This window comes from Panthera pardus, unplaced genomic scaffold, assembly GCF_024362965.1.
Source record: "Panthera pardus isolate Hobbes unplaced genomic scaffold, ASM2436296v1 HiC_scaffold_21, whole genome shotgun sequence".
In the NCBI taxonomy this organism is placed as follows: domain Eukaryota; kingdom Metazoa; phylum Chordata; class Mammalia; order Carnivora; family Felidae; genus Panthera; species Panthera pardus.
The window spans coordinates 4,744,508-4,758,191 of record NW_026526777.1 but is presented as its reverse complement, the minus strand read 5'-3'; the positions used below and the strand labels follow the sequence as shown (position 1 = coordinate 4,758,191).

General features: G+C 63.1%; 1 protein-coding gene across 2 annotated transcripts; it reads left to right on the top strand.

The window, feature by feature from the left end:
* Positions 1-5,199: 5,199 nt before the first annotated feature.
* IGSF8 (immunoglobulin superfamily member 8) lies at positions 5,200-12,252 on the top strand. 2 transcript variants are annotated; one of them, XM_019433329.2, is made up of 7 exons: positions 5,200-5,466; positions 8,510-8,887; positions 9,575-10,036; positions 10,383-10,790; positions 10,993-11,406; positions 11,694-11,824; positions 11,991-12,252. In XM_019433329.2, exons 1-6 carry the CDS (start codon positions 5,403-5,405, stop codon positions 11,807-11,809), a joined length of 1,842 nt encoding a protein of 613 aa, XP_019288874.2. In that variant the 5' UTR covers positions 5,200-5,402; the 3' UTR covers positions 11,810-11,824; positions 11,991-12,252. The 2 variants fall into 2 exon arrangements, with proteins under 2 accessions (XP_019288874.2, XP_019288873.2); XM_019433328.2 differs by lacking the exon at positions 5,200-5,466 and adding an exon at positions 5,518-8,409.
* Positions 12,253-13,684: the final 1,432 nt, after the last annotated feature.

Below are 13,684 nucleotides of genomic sequence, written 5' to 3'. Positions count from 1 at the left end.
GGATTGCACTGGTGGAAGAGCTATTTCAAATGTTTATTTATTTACTTTTTGAAAGAGAGAGAGAGAGAGAGAGAGAGAGCACGCACAAGCGGGGGGAGGGGCAGAGAGAGAGGGAGACACAGAATCCGAAGCAGGCTCCAGGCTCCGAGCTGTCGGCACAGAGCCCGACGCGGGGCTCGAACTCACAAACCATTAGATCATGACCTGAGTTGAAGTCGGTCGCTTAACCGACGCAGCCCCCCAGGCGCCCCGAAAAGCTATTTCAAAAGGTTGTAGAGGTGTGCCTATACAATACGTATGCACTGATGCTTGTGTGTGATATGAATAAGTGTGCAGGTTAGGGAAGCAGGAGGAAGAAGAATGTTCCAGAGTCAAAAAGCTTACATTTGAATCTCAGTGCTGCCATGTAGCTAGGTGACCTTGGGTCACTTACATAACCTCTCGGGGCCTCCTCTCCCATCTGCAAAACAGGCCACGAGAGCACTCGCCCTGCGGGGTGCTGGGAGGACTGACCGGAGGACTGAGTGTGCAGGGTGCTTAGCGGGGAGCCCCGCACAAAGCAGGTGCACAGGAAGTACTAGCAAACAACTGCTGCCTCCTCCCCATCTCGCTCAGAGCTGGGTGTGCACAAACTCATCAATGACCTGTTCTCCAAATCTGTCCCTTGCTCAACCTCAATGACTCAGAGGCAGCCACCTGGCGCTCACCACCTCCTGTCCCCTGAGGCTCATCTACAAGACGCAGCCCACAAATCTCTGTCTAGCAAACCGCTGCCTTCTTCTGCCCTTGATCCACTCCCCACTCCCCCACCCCCGGGCTGCTGGGCTGGGGAACCAGCGACACATTGCGGGGGCTGCCTCAGCTCTGGGCTACCCTCCACCGGGATGTCTGCGCCATCAGCTGGCTGGGCGAGGGGGAGAGGGAGCCTCTGGGGAGGGGGAGGAGCCCAGGCAACCAGCACTCCCGGACTGGGGAGCCAGGGAGGGCGGGCGAGGGGATTCCAGCTCAAAGGGATCCATCCTTGGCATTCGGGAGTGGGTGGCAGCTGGCGTTAATCCTGGGTATAGAAATGGCAGGGCCTCCCTGGGAGTCAGGGCCAGGTCATGCTGAGGCCAGCAGTGGCACTGGGGCCCCTCTGTTCTTGAACAGCTGTCTACACCTTTGGCATAGGGTTTGAGAGCCGGGGAAGGAGTGTGGGCTCAGCCAGGACAAGAGGAAGGTTCAGAGAACACACACACACACACACACACACACACACACAGGCTAGTGCAGGAGTCCCTCATGAGGGTGGGGTGCCTGGCTGGGGAGGAAGGAGGGAGAGGGTCCAGTCGGCATGTGTGTGGGTGCGGGAGATGACTCCGGTTTTGCGGGCGTGCACCTGGGTCCCGGCGTGGAAGCCTCTCGTTTCGGTGCGAGCTGGGGCGAAGGGGCGTTTTGGCTCTAGCTCTGTCTTGTCTCTTTGCCTGAGCCTCTCCAGCAAGTCGGCAGAGAGAAGTTTCCCTTTTTGGAGGGTGGGAAAATATGGCTCATCAGGCGGTACGGTCACGGCCTTATAAACACACATAGATCATAGGACATTCCTCTGTGTGACCCTTAGCTCCACGGAGCTGGGATTTGTACACATGAGAGAGAGAGAGAGAGAGATAGTGTGTGTGAGCTAAGGACTACGTGTGTGTGCGAGCGTGTGTGTGTGTGTGTGTGTGTGTGTGTGTGTGTATGTGGCGTTCCCTGTGTCTGACGTCTGCCGGGTATGCGTCTCTGTGTCTTTGATGCATTTGTCACATCTTCAAGGCGCTGCCTGTGTCCACGGCTGGGTCTGTGCTTGTGAGTGCTGGGTCCACGTTTGCCTTCAAGAAGTCACGTCACGGGGGGTCAGAAGCCCAGGCTGTTCCACACCTCAAACAATCCTAGGCTCAAACCTGCGTTTGGACAGTAACCAATCCATTTACCTTGGACGTGTTCCTGTACTTCCGTCCGCCTCAGTTTCCTCCCAGGGATAATAATAGCACTAACCTCCCAAGGTTCCGGCCAGGACTAAGTGAGATTAAATCATGCGCCTGGCACGGGTCAAGACACGTTAACCGTCCAGTCTTTGAGCGTGCCTCTCAGCAAACCACGTCTTCGTAGTTGTGCCCATAATGTGTGACACCTCCGTCGGGTTAGAAGTCGTCTTTAAAAAGGAATTTTTTAACGTTTATGTATTTTTGAGAGGCAGAGCATGAACAGGAAAGGGGCAGAGCGAGAGGAAGACGCAGAATCCGAAGCAGGCTCCTCCAGGCTCCGAGCTGTCAGCACACAGCCCAACACCAGGGGCTCCAAGGCACGAGCTATGAGATCGTGACCCGGGCCAGAGTCCGACCTTTAATGGACTGAGCCACCCAGGCGCCCCCGGATTAGAAGTCGTTTTAAGGCAGATCACGGATCTCAACTATTTTCTGACGACACTCAGTGCAACCCCTTGTTCGTGGGGTTCGTGGGCAGCAGGTGGTGCCACAGGGTGGAGGGCCCCCTCCACGCCCACCGGTGCACCCCTCCCCCGTGTCTCTCTGCAATCCCAGGCCCCCTCCCTCCTGTCTCAGCCGGCCTTCCTCCTTTCTCCGCTCACAGCTCCACAAGCATCAGCCAAGGCGTCAGTCAGGTGGGCCTGTGTGGCTTTTTAGGGGCCACCCGGGGAGGGTACAGGGGCACTCTCCCTCCTACAGGGTGTGTCCCTCCCCCGCAGCGCGGGCGCCTGTGTTGTGTGCATGTGTCTGTGCGTCGCTCTGTCGCGGCGTGTGAGTGACGTCTGCCTCGGTACGAAGCTGCGTTTCTGTGTTTTGGCGGGTGCGGGCGTCTGTCTGCTGCGCGACGCGCCCCGGTGCTGGGCCTGCTCTCCTCCCCCTCAGCGCTGCCGGTTACATAAGCGGGACTCGGGCCTGGGCCCTGGGCGCCCCCTGCTGGCGGCCTCCGGAACTCCCGGTCCAGGGAGGGGCTCGCGGAAGAAACGGGTTCTGGCTTCAGCCCCACCGGGAACAGCAGTCCTGCCCTCAGCATCTACCTGCGCCGGCTCCCTCCCAGCCCCAAGCCATAGGATGTTCTCAGCAACCCGAGTGTCCCCTCTCATAACGCTCACATTGGGGGTGGGTTGTTCCTTGCTTATGGCCTGTCTCCCAGGCACAGCCCTATGTTCCCTGAAGGCAGGCGACTGGGTCTGCCTCGCTTGTCGCAGCATCTCCGGTGCCCAGCACCAGGCCTGGCCTAGTCAGTGTTTGTTGACTAAGTTTATAGGCTGCAGAAGCTTGAGAAGGGAGACAGTGGGATGTGGGAAGATTTGGGGCTCTGGGGACAGACAGGCCTGAGCTCATCAGACACTGGCCACTTAAAAGCTGTGCGGCCTTGGCGAAAACGCTTAACCTCTCTGAACCTCCAGTTTCTCATCTGTTAAATGACACCATCTGGCAAAATATGCTGTAAAGACTAGAAACAATACCCGGGAGGGCCTACTGTGTAGGCATCCCATAAACGGCATTGGGACGATCGGATGGGCAACGTCTCCCAGCTCTCAAGCATCAGGAAGGCAGAGTAAGTGCACTCTGCTCCCCCCCCAAAAGGGAGAGCGGTTTTCCTTTAAAGCTTCCCTATGCCTTTCCGTTTTCACATAGCTCAGTCCCACCCAGGGATGGATTTAGGTGAAATGGATCTGGATAAATCAGGCTGTGAATATCTCAGAGTGGGAGGAAACAGGCACCCTGGGCCAGTCCTGGAAGTCTTGGGAGGGAGGGCTGTCCCTTGGTGAGATCCGCATTCTGCTAAAGAGTTTCTCTGATCTCTGAATGTGGCTTCAACTGAGCACCTCCTCTGAGCCAGGCACTGACTGTATCCAGGGAAGATCTGGTGTGACCTCTGTCACTTCCCCTCTTGGGGCCTCAGTTTCCTCCTCTGTAAAAGGACTGGGAGGGCGTGGGGACTGGGAGGGGCATGGGCTGTGGGGTCACTTCCCGGGGACGGCTCCTTTGACAGCCTAAGCTTTGCAGACCTGGCTGTCCCTTCTCCTACCTGGCCCCATCCTTCCTGCACCTGCCCATGCCCCACCTGCTCCGTGGCTGGGAAGAGACCCTCTTCCCATCCTCCCGCCTCCTGGGCAGGCCCCACCGTTCCCAGTGCCAGCGGAGTCCAGCTCTCCTCGCTGGAGACAGACTCCTTCATGCAATCGCCTCGCTGCTCCTATAAACGCTAAGCAAAACCTCTCTCAGGAAGCGGTTTAAATAATCATTCAAAAACGAAAACTAAACCCCATAAACACCCTATCTCCTATTCCGTGTCATCTGTGCCAAGAACCTCGTGTACATTATGTCAATTAATCGTCACAAAAGCGCCTTGGGGTGGATGTCGTCTCAGTCCAGTGTGCCACCAGGGAAACAGGGTGAAGGAAGTTAACCAACTGGACGGGATCCCCAACCAGGAAGTGATGGCGCCCAGACGGCGCACCCTCCTAACCCACTCCCTCTGGTTCTGCCCCGAGGGGGTGGCAAACAGGTCTCCCGCGACCTTGTGCGGCCTCGCTGCGCCCTTCAGCCCCGGCCCTCCGCATTCCGGAACTCCTGGGTCCCGCCCATCCTCACTTGAGCGGGGTTTGCAGCGAGGCCTAACGGCCCACGGCAAGTGACTGGATCCTAAGTGCGTGGCCGGTCACCTGACTGACCCCAAGGCCCCCTCACCCAACTCTCAGGGAGAGGCCGGAAGGTGCGGGGCGGTGGGACCATGCGGGGTAGGGATTTGGCTGAGCCCAAGTGCCGCCCCCTGGTGCCGGCCGGGGGTCGGGGCGGAGCCCGGACCCAGGTAGGCGGGTCGGGCCCGGGTCCCGGCGTCGGGGCGGGGCTGAAGTCGGGGCTGGGGCGGAGCCCGGACCGAGAAGGGCGGAGCGGGGCCGGGGTCAGAAGTCAGGTTAGTTCTGGGACCGGGGTCTGGGAGGCTCTGAGCGGGTCCGGGGTCCGGGGTCTGAGGGGGCCCAGGGTCCGGGTACGGAGCGGAGACGGGACGGGTCCAGGGTCCGGGGTCTGGGAGAGTTCGGGATGAGGGGTTGGGGTGGGGCTGGGACCGAGATCGGGGCGGGGCGGGGCTAGGGGCGGGGTGGAGCCCGGGCTCCGGGGCGGGGCCAGGGGCAGGCGGGGTCGGGGCGGGGCTTGGGGCGGGGCTTGGGGCGGGGCGGGGCGGGAATGGTCTCCGCGGAAGGAGGGAAAGCGGTAGGAAGAGGAAGGGGGAGGGAGGGGACTTGGAAGCGCCCGCGCCGCTCGGCTCCGTTGCGTGCACCCGCGCCTCGCTGCTCCGCTTCGTGCCCCCTACCCGGGCATGCGCCCCCCGAGCCCCCGTCCACTCAGAGCCCGCGCCGACCCCCGGAGCCTCCCCAAAGCCGGCCGCGCAGGATGGGCGCCCTCGGTCTCTCGCCGCGGCTCCCGCTGCTGCTGCTCCTGCTGCTGCTAATGCTGGGTAAGCCGGCCCCCGCCCCGGCCCCCAACCCTGCCGGCAGGTGCCTGCCACCTGGCGCTCGGCCCGGCCCACCTCCCCAGCGTTTCGGGGCTCCTCGCACCCGTTTCTCCGTCAGGGGCGCCTCGAGCCTCCCCGAGCTCGGCGCCCAGCTGCCCGCCGAGCCAGACCCCCAGCTCTAGGCCCCGGGCTGGGGCCCACTGAGGACCCACCGAGGTGCCACCCCCAGGCCGCGGGGTCGGCCCCACCTCTCAGTCGGCGTACTCAGGTCCTGGGGTCTCTGCGCCCAAATGCTACGTCTCCCTCCGCCTCACCCTGAGCTTCAGGCCCAGCTCTGAGTGCCCTCCCTGCGTGGGCAGTGCTCGCCCGTCTTCGTAATTGCCCGGAGTTGGCTGGAGGCCCAGGGGCCGGTTCTGCCCATAATCTTTGAAGTTCAGTCTCCCCTGATGGTTCCCCTCCGCCCCACTTCATCATCTGATGTTTGGGGCACTTCCGCCTCTTACGCCGCCTCCGCGCGGGGCTGGGTCTCTCTTTGCCCACTTTCTCTCTCTCAGGTCTCACTTGACTCTGTAGCCCCCCCACCGCTGGTCACACCCCCTTAGTCCCCCCACCTTCCCCGCCTCAGGGGAAAGCAGGCTCCGTGGACTGATGCTGGGATCTCCAAGCACCCTGCATCCGTGGGGGTGGGTGATCATGGCGAGGTGTTCTGGCCACCGCTGGGTGGATGCATCAGGGCCCTGACAGTGCTGTTGTTTTTGGCCTGAACTGGAGGGTTCCCTTAGGAGCTTGTCTGGGGAGGAGCGTGGCTTCCAGACAGGGAGGCTGCCTGTACAGATGTTGGGGAGACTCAAGCCCTTGAAGCAAGAAAGAGCACCGCGTGGGGGTGGCCTTGCCACCCGGATTCAAAGCTGCCATAGTCAAGGCGCAGGCTGACGACGTAGCCCCAGCAGCCTGTTTCCAGACCAGAGCCCCACCGCTGTGCCAAGCAGAGCCTCGCCCCTGGCTGCATAGGTCCCTGGGCCCTGGGGAAACAGAATGAGGCCTCTCCTTGGAGCCCTGGGTGGGAGGCAGGAGGGAGTTGCTGTGGGGCCCAGTTGCCTAGCAGTTGGCCTGTTGTCCCCAGTGGGCAGCGTGGAGTGGAAGGGCCCAGAGGAGGTGGGGAGGGGTGGGGCACAGACTTGGAAGAGACCACAGAGATCTGCCTGCCCACTGCGTGCGGGTATTTCCATTCATTCCGAAGATGAGGAAAGTGAAGTGACTTGCCCCAGAGAACACATCTAGTGAGCGCTAGGGCTTGGATTCGAACCCAGATCCGATGGACCCGAAAGCAGGTGTCTGCCCCTCCTCCCCGCTCTGGCTGGGAAGGGAGCTGCCTGGCAGCTGGTTTCCTAAGGAGGCTGGCTGACTTTCCCATGGGGATCTCCAAGCATCAGCAGCTGTGGAGCCAGGAAGGTGGGAGGGGGCCCTTCTGAGCAGAGTCTGCCCGGAGGCCCAAAGGTGTCAGCTCAGCTGTCTCCACCGTCACCTAGATTATGAAATGCCCTAGGGTAGGGCCCTCCTGAGTCACAGGCTCACTCATTGTCAGAATGGAAGCTCTTAGCTCTCCTCCAGTGTGGAAACCAGCTTGGGAGAACAAGGGATGTGTCCATGCAGCTGGGCACGGGACACGGGGCACGGGGCTGGAGCCGGGACCCAACCTGCTGAACCCAAGCGACCGCAAGTGCCTCCCTCCTCCCTGGACTCAGCCACAGGAAAGGGCTAAGAGCCCAGCTTCTGGAGGAGCCAGAGAGCAGAGCTTGACCACAAACTTGGTGTTTTTCTCCAGCCTCTGCAGAAAGGCCCTGGGTATGCCCCTGGGAGTGATGGGAATTCTGGTTAGTGAGGTCAGTCTCCCCGGGCCTCTGCTAGGATTTCCCCCTTTTCTTCTCTGGCTTTGTCGCTCTGCAGGGACCTGTGGAAGCCATCTAAGGATAGTAGGGTCTTGGTCAAGACATTATACTTCTGCCTGAACATTTCTCATGTGTGAAATGGAGGCAGGGGGCTGGCCCAGCCCTCCTTACTGGAGTTCTGTGATCTTATCCAGTGGGGCTACGGAAGGATGGATGCAAGGAGAGAAGGAAGAAGCAGAGCCCTCCAAGGGCCTCAGGAGTATCTGCTGGGGGCAGCGTAGGGCCCGGAGGTGGGGGCAGCATGGGGAAGAAGAGAATTTTGGCCTGTCTGAGGAGAGAAAGACAGGAAGGGGCGGCCAGAGTTTGCCCCTCCCAACACAGAGGGAACCTTATGTAAATGAATGCACACCGTATGCAAATGAAGGCTTTTGTTAGGGAGTTGGGAGGGGGGCTTTGTGCATCCACTGGGTCAGCCTAGAAGATTGGGGGTGGGGCTGGGGGAGCGATCTTCTGCCCCCAGAGGCCAGGGCAGAGGCTGGTTCTTGCCCCATAAGCCTCAGCTGCCTCGGCAGCCCTGTGGGATGGGAGAAGCAGTGAGCTCATGGCACAGCTGGACGGGGCGGGGAGGGCATTGTGTGGTGAGAACTGACTGGGTCTGTGCCCTGTCCTGCTTGGGCCACTGGCTCCATTGTCTGGAGTCCCCTGGTCCAGGTGACACAGCTGAGCCAACCCGCCCTTCTAAGCAAGATTTTGCCAGCTCCCCTCTAACAAAGGAGAGGGACGTGGGGACTGAGTCCCTTAGCTGGAAGGCTCCGCTGACCGGGCCCAGAACGCACGAGAGCGAGGAAATGGGGGAGGGAATCCAGGTACAGCTGGAATCAAGGAGCGGAAGCAGATAGACTTCTTTCTGCCCGTAGGGGCCTTACTTCTGACCCGCCGGAAATGGGGTGTTTCTGGGTCCTGAGGCAAACCCGGGTCTGTGACCAACTCGAGATCCAGGTGTCTTACCTTCCGGCATCCTTTCCCTGGGTCCCAGCTGGGTCCCAGCCTTCCCCAGGTTTCCGGTCCTTCATTGGGCAGGGGTCAAGAGCGGGGCTGGTAGTGGGCGATGCGGTGGGGACCCAGGCATCTCCGGCATCTCCCGTCCTTCCCTACAGGAGCCGAGTGCTTCGCCCGGGAGGTGCTGGTCCCACAGGGGCCCCTGTACCGCGTGGCTGGCACGGCCGTCTCCATCCCCTGCAACGTCAGTGGCTACGAGGGCCCTGCCCAGCAGGACTTCGAGTGGTTCCTCTACAGGCCTGAGGCCCCAGAGGCCGCGCTGGGCATCGTCAGCACCAGGGATGCCCGTTTCTCCTACGCTGTCTTCGGGCCCCGCGTGGCAGCCGGTGAGGTGCAGGTGCAGCGTCTCCAGGGGGACGCCGTGGTGCTCAGGATCGCCCGCCTACAGGCCCAGGATGCTGGCATTTACGAGTGCTACACCCCGTCCACGGACACCCGCTACCTGGGCAGCTACAGCGGCAAGGTGGAGCTGAGAGGTAGCGGCCCTGGGTGGGGGGGGCGAGGCCCACCCACGCAGAAGGCGCAGCGTCGGGGCCAGGAGGGACCTGTCTAACCACCCCTCAGGTTTTGCAGCTGGGGAAATTGAGGCCCAAAGGGGTTACGGGACTCGAGCAACATTGCCCACAGGCCGGTGGCCGGTCTGGGCCTCTAACCGAGGTCTCTTCGTTCAAGCTGCTGGCTCTTCCTGTTCTATGGAGCTACCTCCAGGGAAAGGGGGAGCCAGTCCCCTCCATTCCCGGGTGGGGGGAGCCTGCTGGGGTGAATAGAGGCCATTCCTGGAGATTCCAGGGTCCAGATCTGGGGGCGGAGGGGGAGGAAGTGGAGGTAGGGTAGGAGGAGTGAGGCCACGTGACATTCTTGCTCTCTTACATTTCTTTGTGTTCTGGGAAGGAGGACAGAGCCACTTTTCTGTAGTTCAAACAGGGGTCGGCTCCACACATACGGGTGAGTAGGCGACGGGCTGGGCTATGAACTTTGACAAGTATTTATTGAGCGCCTGTGGGGTGCCCAGCACCGTCCCTGGCACCACTGGGTTCGAGAAGAGATCACCCGGCCCGGTAGGAGCTCACCACGGTCTATTTCAGGAAGCAGGTGGTACACGGGGAACGGCAACGAGGGCCACCGGCTCCCGGCCCCTCCCCCACTCCGGCCGTTCTCTCTAGTTCTTCCAGATGCGCTGCAGGTGTCTGCCACCCCCCCGGGGCCCCGAGGCCGCCAGGCCCCCACTTCACCGCCTCGCCTGACGGTGCACGAGGGGCAGGAGCTGGCGCTGGGCTGCCTGGCGCGGACGAGCACGCAGAAGCACACGCACCTGGCCGTGTCCTTCGGGAGAGCGGTGCCCGAGGCGCCCGTAGGGCGAGCGACGCTGCAGGAAGTCGTGGGGCTCCGGCCCGACCTGGCCGTGGAGGCTGGGGCTCCCTATGCCGAGCGGCTGGCTGCAGGGGAGCTGCGGCTGGGCAAGGAGGGGGCCGAGCGCTACCGCATGGTGGTGGGGGGCGCCCAGGCCGAGGACGCGGGCACCTACCACTGCACGGCTGCCGAGTGGATTCAGGATCCCGACGGCAGCTGGGCCCAGATCGCGGAGAAGAGAGCTGTCCTGGCCCACGTGGACGTGCAGACGCTGTGTGAGTGCCACGGGCCCACGGTGGGAGCTGGGGGCTGTGGTGTCGCAGTGGGCCCCGTGGCCGAGGGCGGGCACCGGACGGTCCCTGCCCGACTCCAGGGAGCCCGTCTTCCCCAGTGAGCCGTCCCGTTTGCATCACTTCCCTCCCGTGGTGGGTTTTCTCTGCTCCGAAGTTGGGTGTGGAGATGGGAGGGCCATGGCCAAGGGCCGAGAGTCAGGCCCCGGGTGGGCGCCACGGTGCTACCCTGTGACAGTGCCGCTGTCCAGGAGACAACTACAGGTGGGGAGTCAGGAGCTCTGTGCCCCCTGCTGCCTCCGTGACGCCCCTTCCCCGTCCTGTGTTGCAGCCAGCCAGCTGGCAGTGGCCGTGGGGCCCGGGGAACGGCGGATCGGCCCCGGAGAGCCCTTGGAACTGCTGTGCAACGTGTCCGGGGCGCTGCCCCCGCCAGGCCGCCACGCTGCGTACTCCGTGGGCTGGGAGATGGCCCCTGCCGGGGCCCCTGGGCCCGGCCGCCTGGTGGCCCAGCTGGACACAGAGGGTGTGGGCAGCCTGGGCCCCGGCTATGAAGGCCGGCACATCGCCATGGAGAAGGTGGCGTCCAGAACCTACCGGCTCCGGCTGGAGGCTGCCAGGCCAGGTGACGCGGGCACCTACCGCTGCCTGGCCAAGGCTTACGTCCGAGGGTCTGGGGCTCGGCTTCGAGAAGCGGCCAGTGCCCGCTCCCGGCCGCTCCCGGTGCACGTGCGGGAGGAAGGTAAGGGGGTGGCTGGGGCCTGGCCAGGGTCCGGGGCTGGTGGGACCTCTTCCTTCTGCTTCTGTGCATCCCCCCCTGCTCCGCCCCGGCTGCTGCCATGCCTCGGTCTCCCCGCTTCTCTTCTTCAGGACTGGGGTGTCGCTCGGACAGCAGTCCCGACCCCACACCCCTCTGACCCCACGTCCTCGTCCTCGTCCTGCAGGCGTGGTGCTGGAGGCCGTGGCCTGGCTGGCGGGAGGCACCGTGTACCGTGGGGAGACGGCGTCCTTGCTCTGCAACATCTCTGTGCGCGGCGGCCCCCCGGGGCTGCGCCTGGCTGCCAGCTGGTGGGTGGAGCGACCCGAGGAAGGGGAGCTGAGCCCTGCACCTGCCCGGCTGGTGGGCGGCGTGGGCCAGGACGGCGTGGCAGAGCTGGGCGTCCGGCCTGGAGGAGGCCCGGTCAGCGTGGAGCTGGTGGGGCCCCACAGCCACCGGCTGAGGCTGCACGGCCTGGGGCCCGAGGACGAAGGCGTGTACCACTGCGCCCCCAGCGCCTGGGTGCGGCATGCCGACTACAGCTGGTACCAGGCCGGCAGCGCTCGCTCGGGGCCCGTCACGGTGTACCCCTACACGCACGGTGAGTGACCCCTGCCCGGTCCCCGCTTCGGCCGGGGCCCTTGTTCTGCCCCTCCCATGTGCCCCTCATGCTCCCGTCCCCCCTTCTCCTGCGTGAAAACCCGCTTTCGTCCCATTCTGGCCCCAGCATCCCCGCTGAACCTGGTCTGGGAGGAGAGGGCAGGGGGCGCCGTCTGGGAATGGAGGAAGGAGGAAGGGGGCCCGCGACCCGGCAGTGAGGGCACTGGGACGTGGGCGTGGCAGGGTAGTGGCACCCCGGGCTGAACGGAGCCGTCCGCTCTCTCCCAGCCCTGGACACCCTGTTTGTGCCCCTGCTGGTGGGCGCTGGGGTCGCCTTAGTCACAGGCGCCACTGTCCTTGGTACCATCACCTGCTGCTTCATGAAGAGGCTTCGAAAACGGTGACCCGTTGCTCCCCAGGTGAGGGCAAAGAACCCCCGACCTTGCTGTCTCCCTCCCCCCCGCCCCCTGGCCCCGGCCTCCCCGCCACCGCGTGCTGGGGTGAGTGCCCCTCCCCGGCCCCGCCTGGGGGAGAAGCGGGCACCGGGGCTCCGTCCTTAGCGCACCCCGCGCTCTCTCTCCCCAGTTCTCGCAGGTGTGGACTGTCTTCCAGCCCAGCTCCAAGAGCACTTCTGGCTGCCTGGCTCCCCTCTCCCTCTGTCCCCGCTTCCTTTAATTTATTTGACCTCCCCACCCAGAGTGGGGGCCGTGGCCCCCAGCCCCCACTCCTCCCTTCCCGGCTCCCCGCTCTGGCCTTCTGTCGTTGATCTTATGCCCATCCCACGGGGAGACCATCCCCTGTCCTAGAATTAGTTTTTCTAAAATGTGAATAAACTTGTTTTATAGAACCCAGGGCTGGCGTGCCTTCCTGCCCTGGGGCCGAGGGGTGTGGCCAGGCGGTCTGTTGGGGGGCTGATCGCCTATTCTGGACGACTCAGGCCTTCCTTCCCACCATAAACACCATCTGGCCTCTGTGGGCCGAGCCACCCACCCCAGGAGGGGACACCTGGGTCCCATCTGCTGCCTGAGCTGTCAGTGCCCTGCCAATCCCTGTCGGGGCTCCTCCTCGGGGAGGGGAGCACAGAGAGGGGGTGAGTGCACCGAGCCGGGCCCCCTCTCCCAGCCTCCTCCCATGTTGCAGGGTAGGGGCTTCTGATGAGCCCTTTTTTGAACTCCCCACACCCCTCTGCCTTCTCATTCTTGGTCCTCAGGGTCTCGGACCTGACTCCTCCCATTTTCCCTCCGGATCTTCCTTATTCTGTCTCGCAGCCCAACAGATGCCCCAGAGCACAGCCCCCTGGGGGGTGGGGAGGACGGCAGCCAGGCGAGGGCCTGTGTCCACAGAGCCCCCCCATAATGTCCCCCACAGCCTGCCTGTACCCCCCAGGCCTTGGCCCATCTCCCTTCCAGTGCCCCAAGGGCCCCTCTAACTTGTCTTTGCTTCAAGAGTCTCCGATCTGAAAATTCTTAGCTGCCCTGCACCTTCGGGGGCACCCAGTTTACCTCTTTTAATGCAGCTGTTTAAACAGTTATTGAGTTTTCTCGACATTACTAGTTTTCTAAGTGTTATTTTTACAGGAGGGGAAACTGAGGCCCAGAGAAGGGGTATAACTTGCCCAGAGTCCCAGAGCTAATTAGCGACCGTGTCGGGAGCACAGTCCAGGTCCCCTGACTCCCTGCGCCGTGCACGGTGGTGCCCTGAGCGGTCACCGGGTGGCCTGGATACAAACGGCCCGCCCCTCCGGTCCAGACCCCCCCCCCCCCCGTTTCCCCGAATTAAACCCAGCGACCCTATCCCACACCCCAACCTTTGTTCTTGAGGGGACAGCCGAGGCCAGGGCTCAGGGACCTCATCCTTGACCCGTGGTGACCCAGGTGGCCCTGTGACGTGAGGCAGACGTTTCTCTGAGCGGACCCACACCGGCAGCTCCCTCCGACCCCCTTCCCGGCTTTCCGGAGGCACAGGGGCCCACGGGATCCTGCTTCCCAGCCTGGAACGGAACAGACTGGGGTGCTTTCCTCTGAGGGGTTCAGTCTTTTATTAAAGGACAGGAGCAGGGTGTGGCCAGGACCAAGGGGTGGAGGTCACCGCCGGACCGGTGTCGTGGGAGCGCACGCTTGCCTGGACAAACACTCCTCTCCCAGGAGGCCAGCCTCAGGTCCCCTCCACCTCCACCCCGTCCCAAGCTGCCCCTGCTCTCCCCTCGCCGTCCTGCTGGGCTGCCCCCCGCGACTCGGATGACGCCAGGCAGGGGGTGGAGGTGGGATGGGAATAGCGTT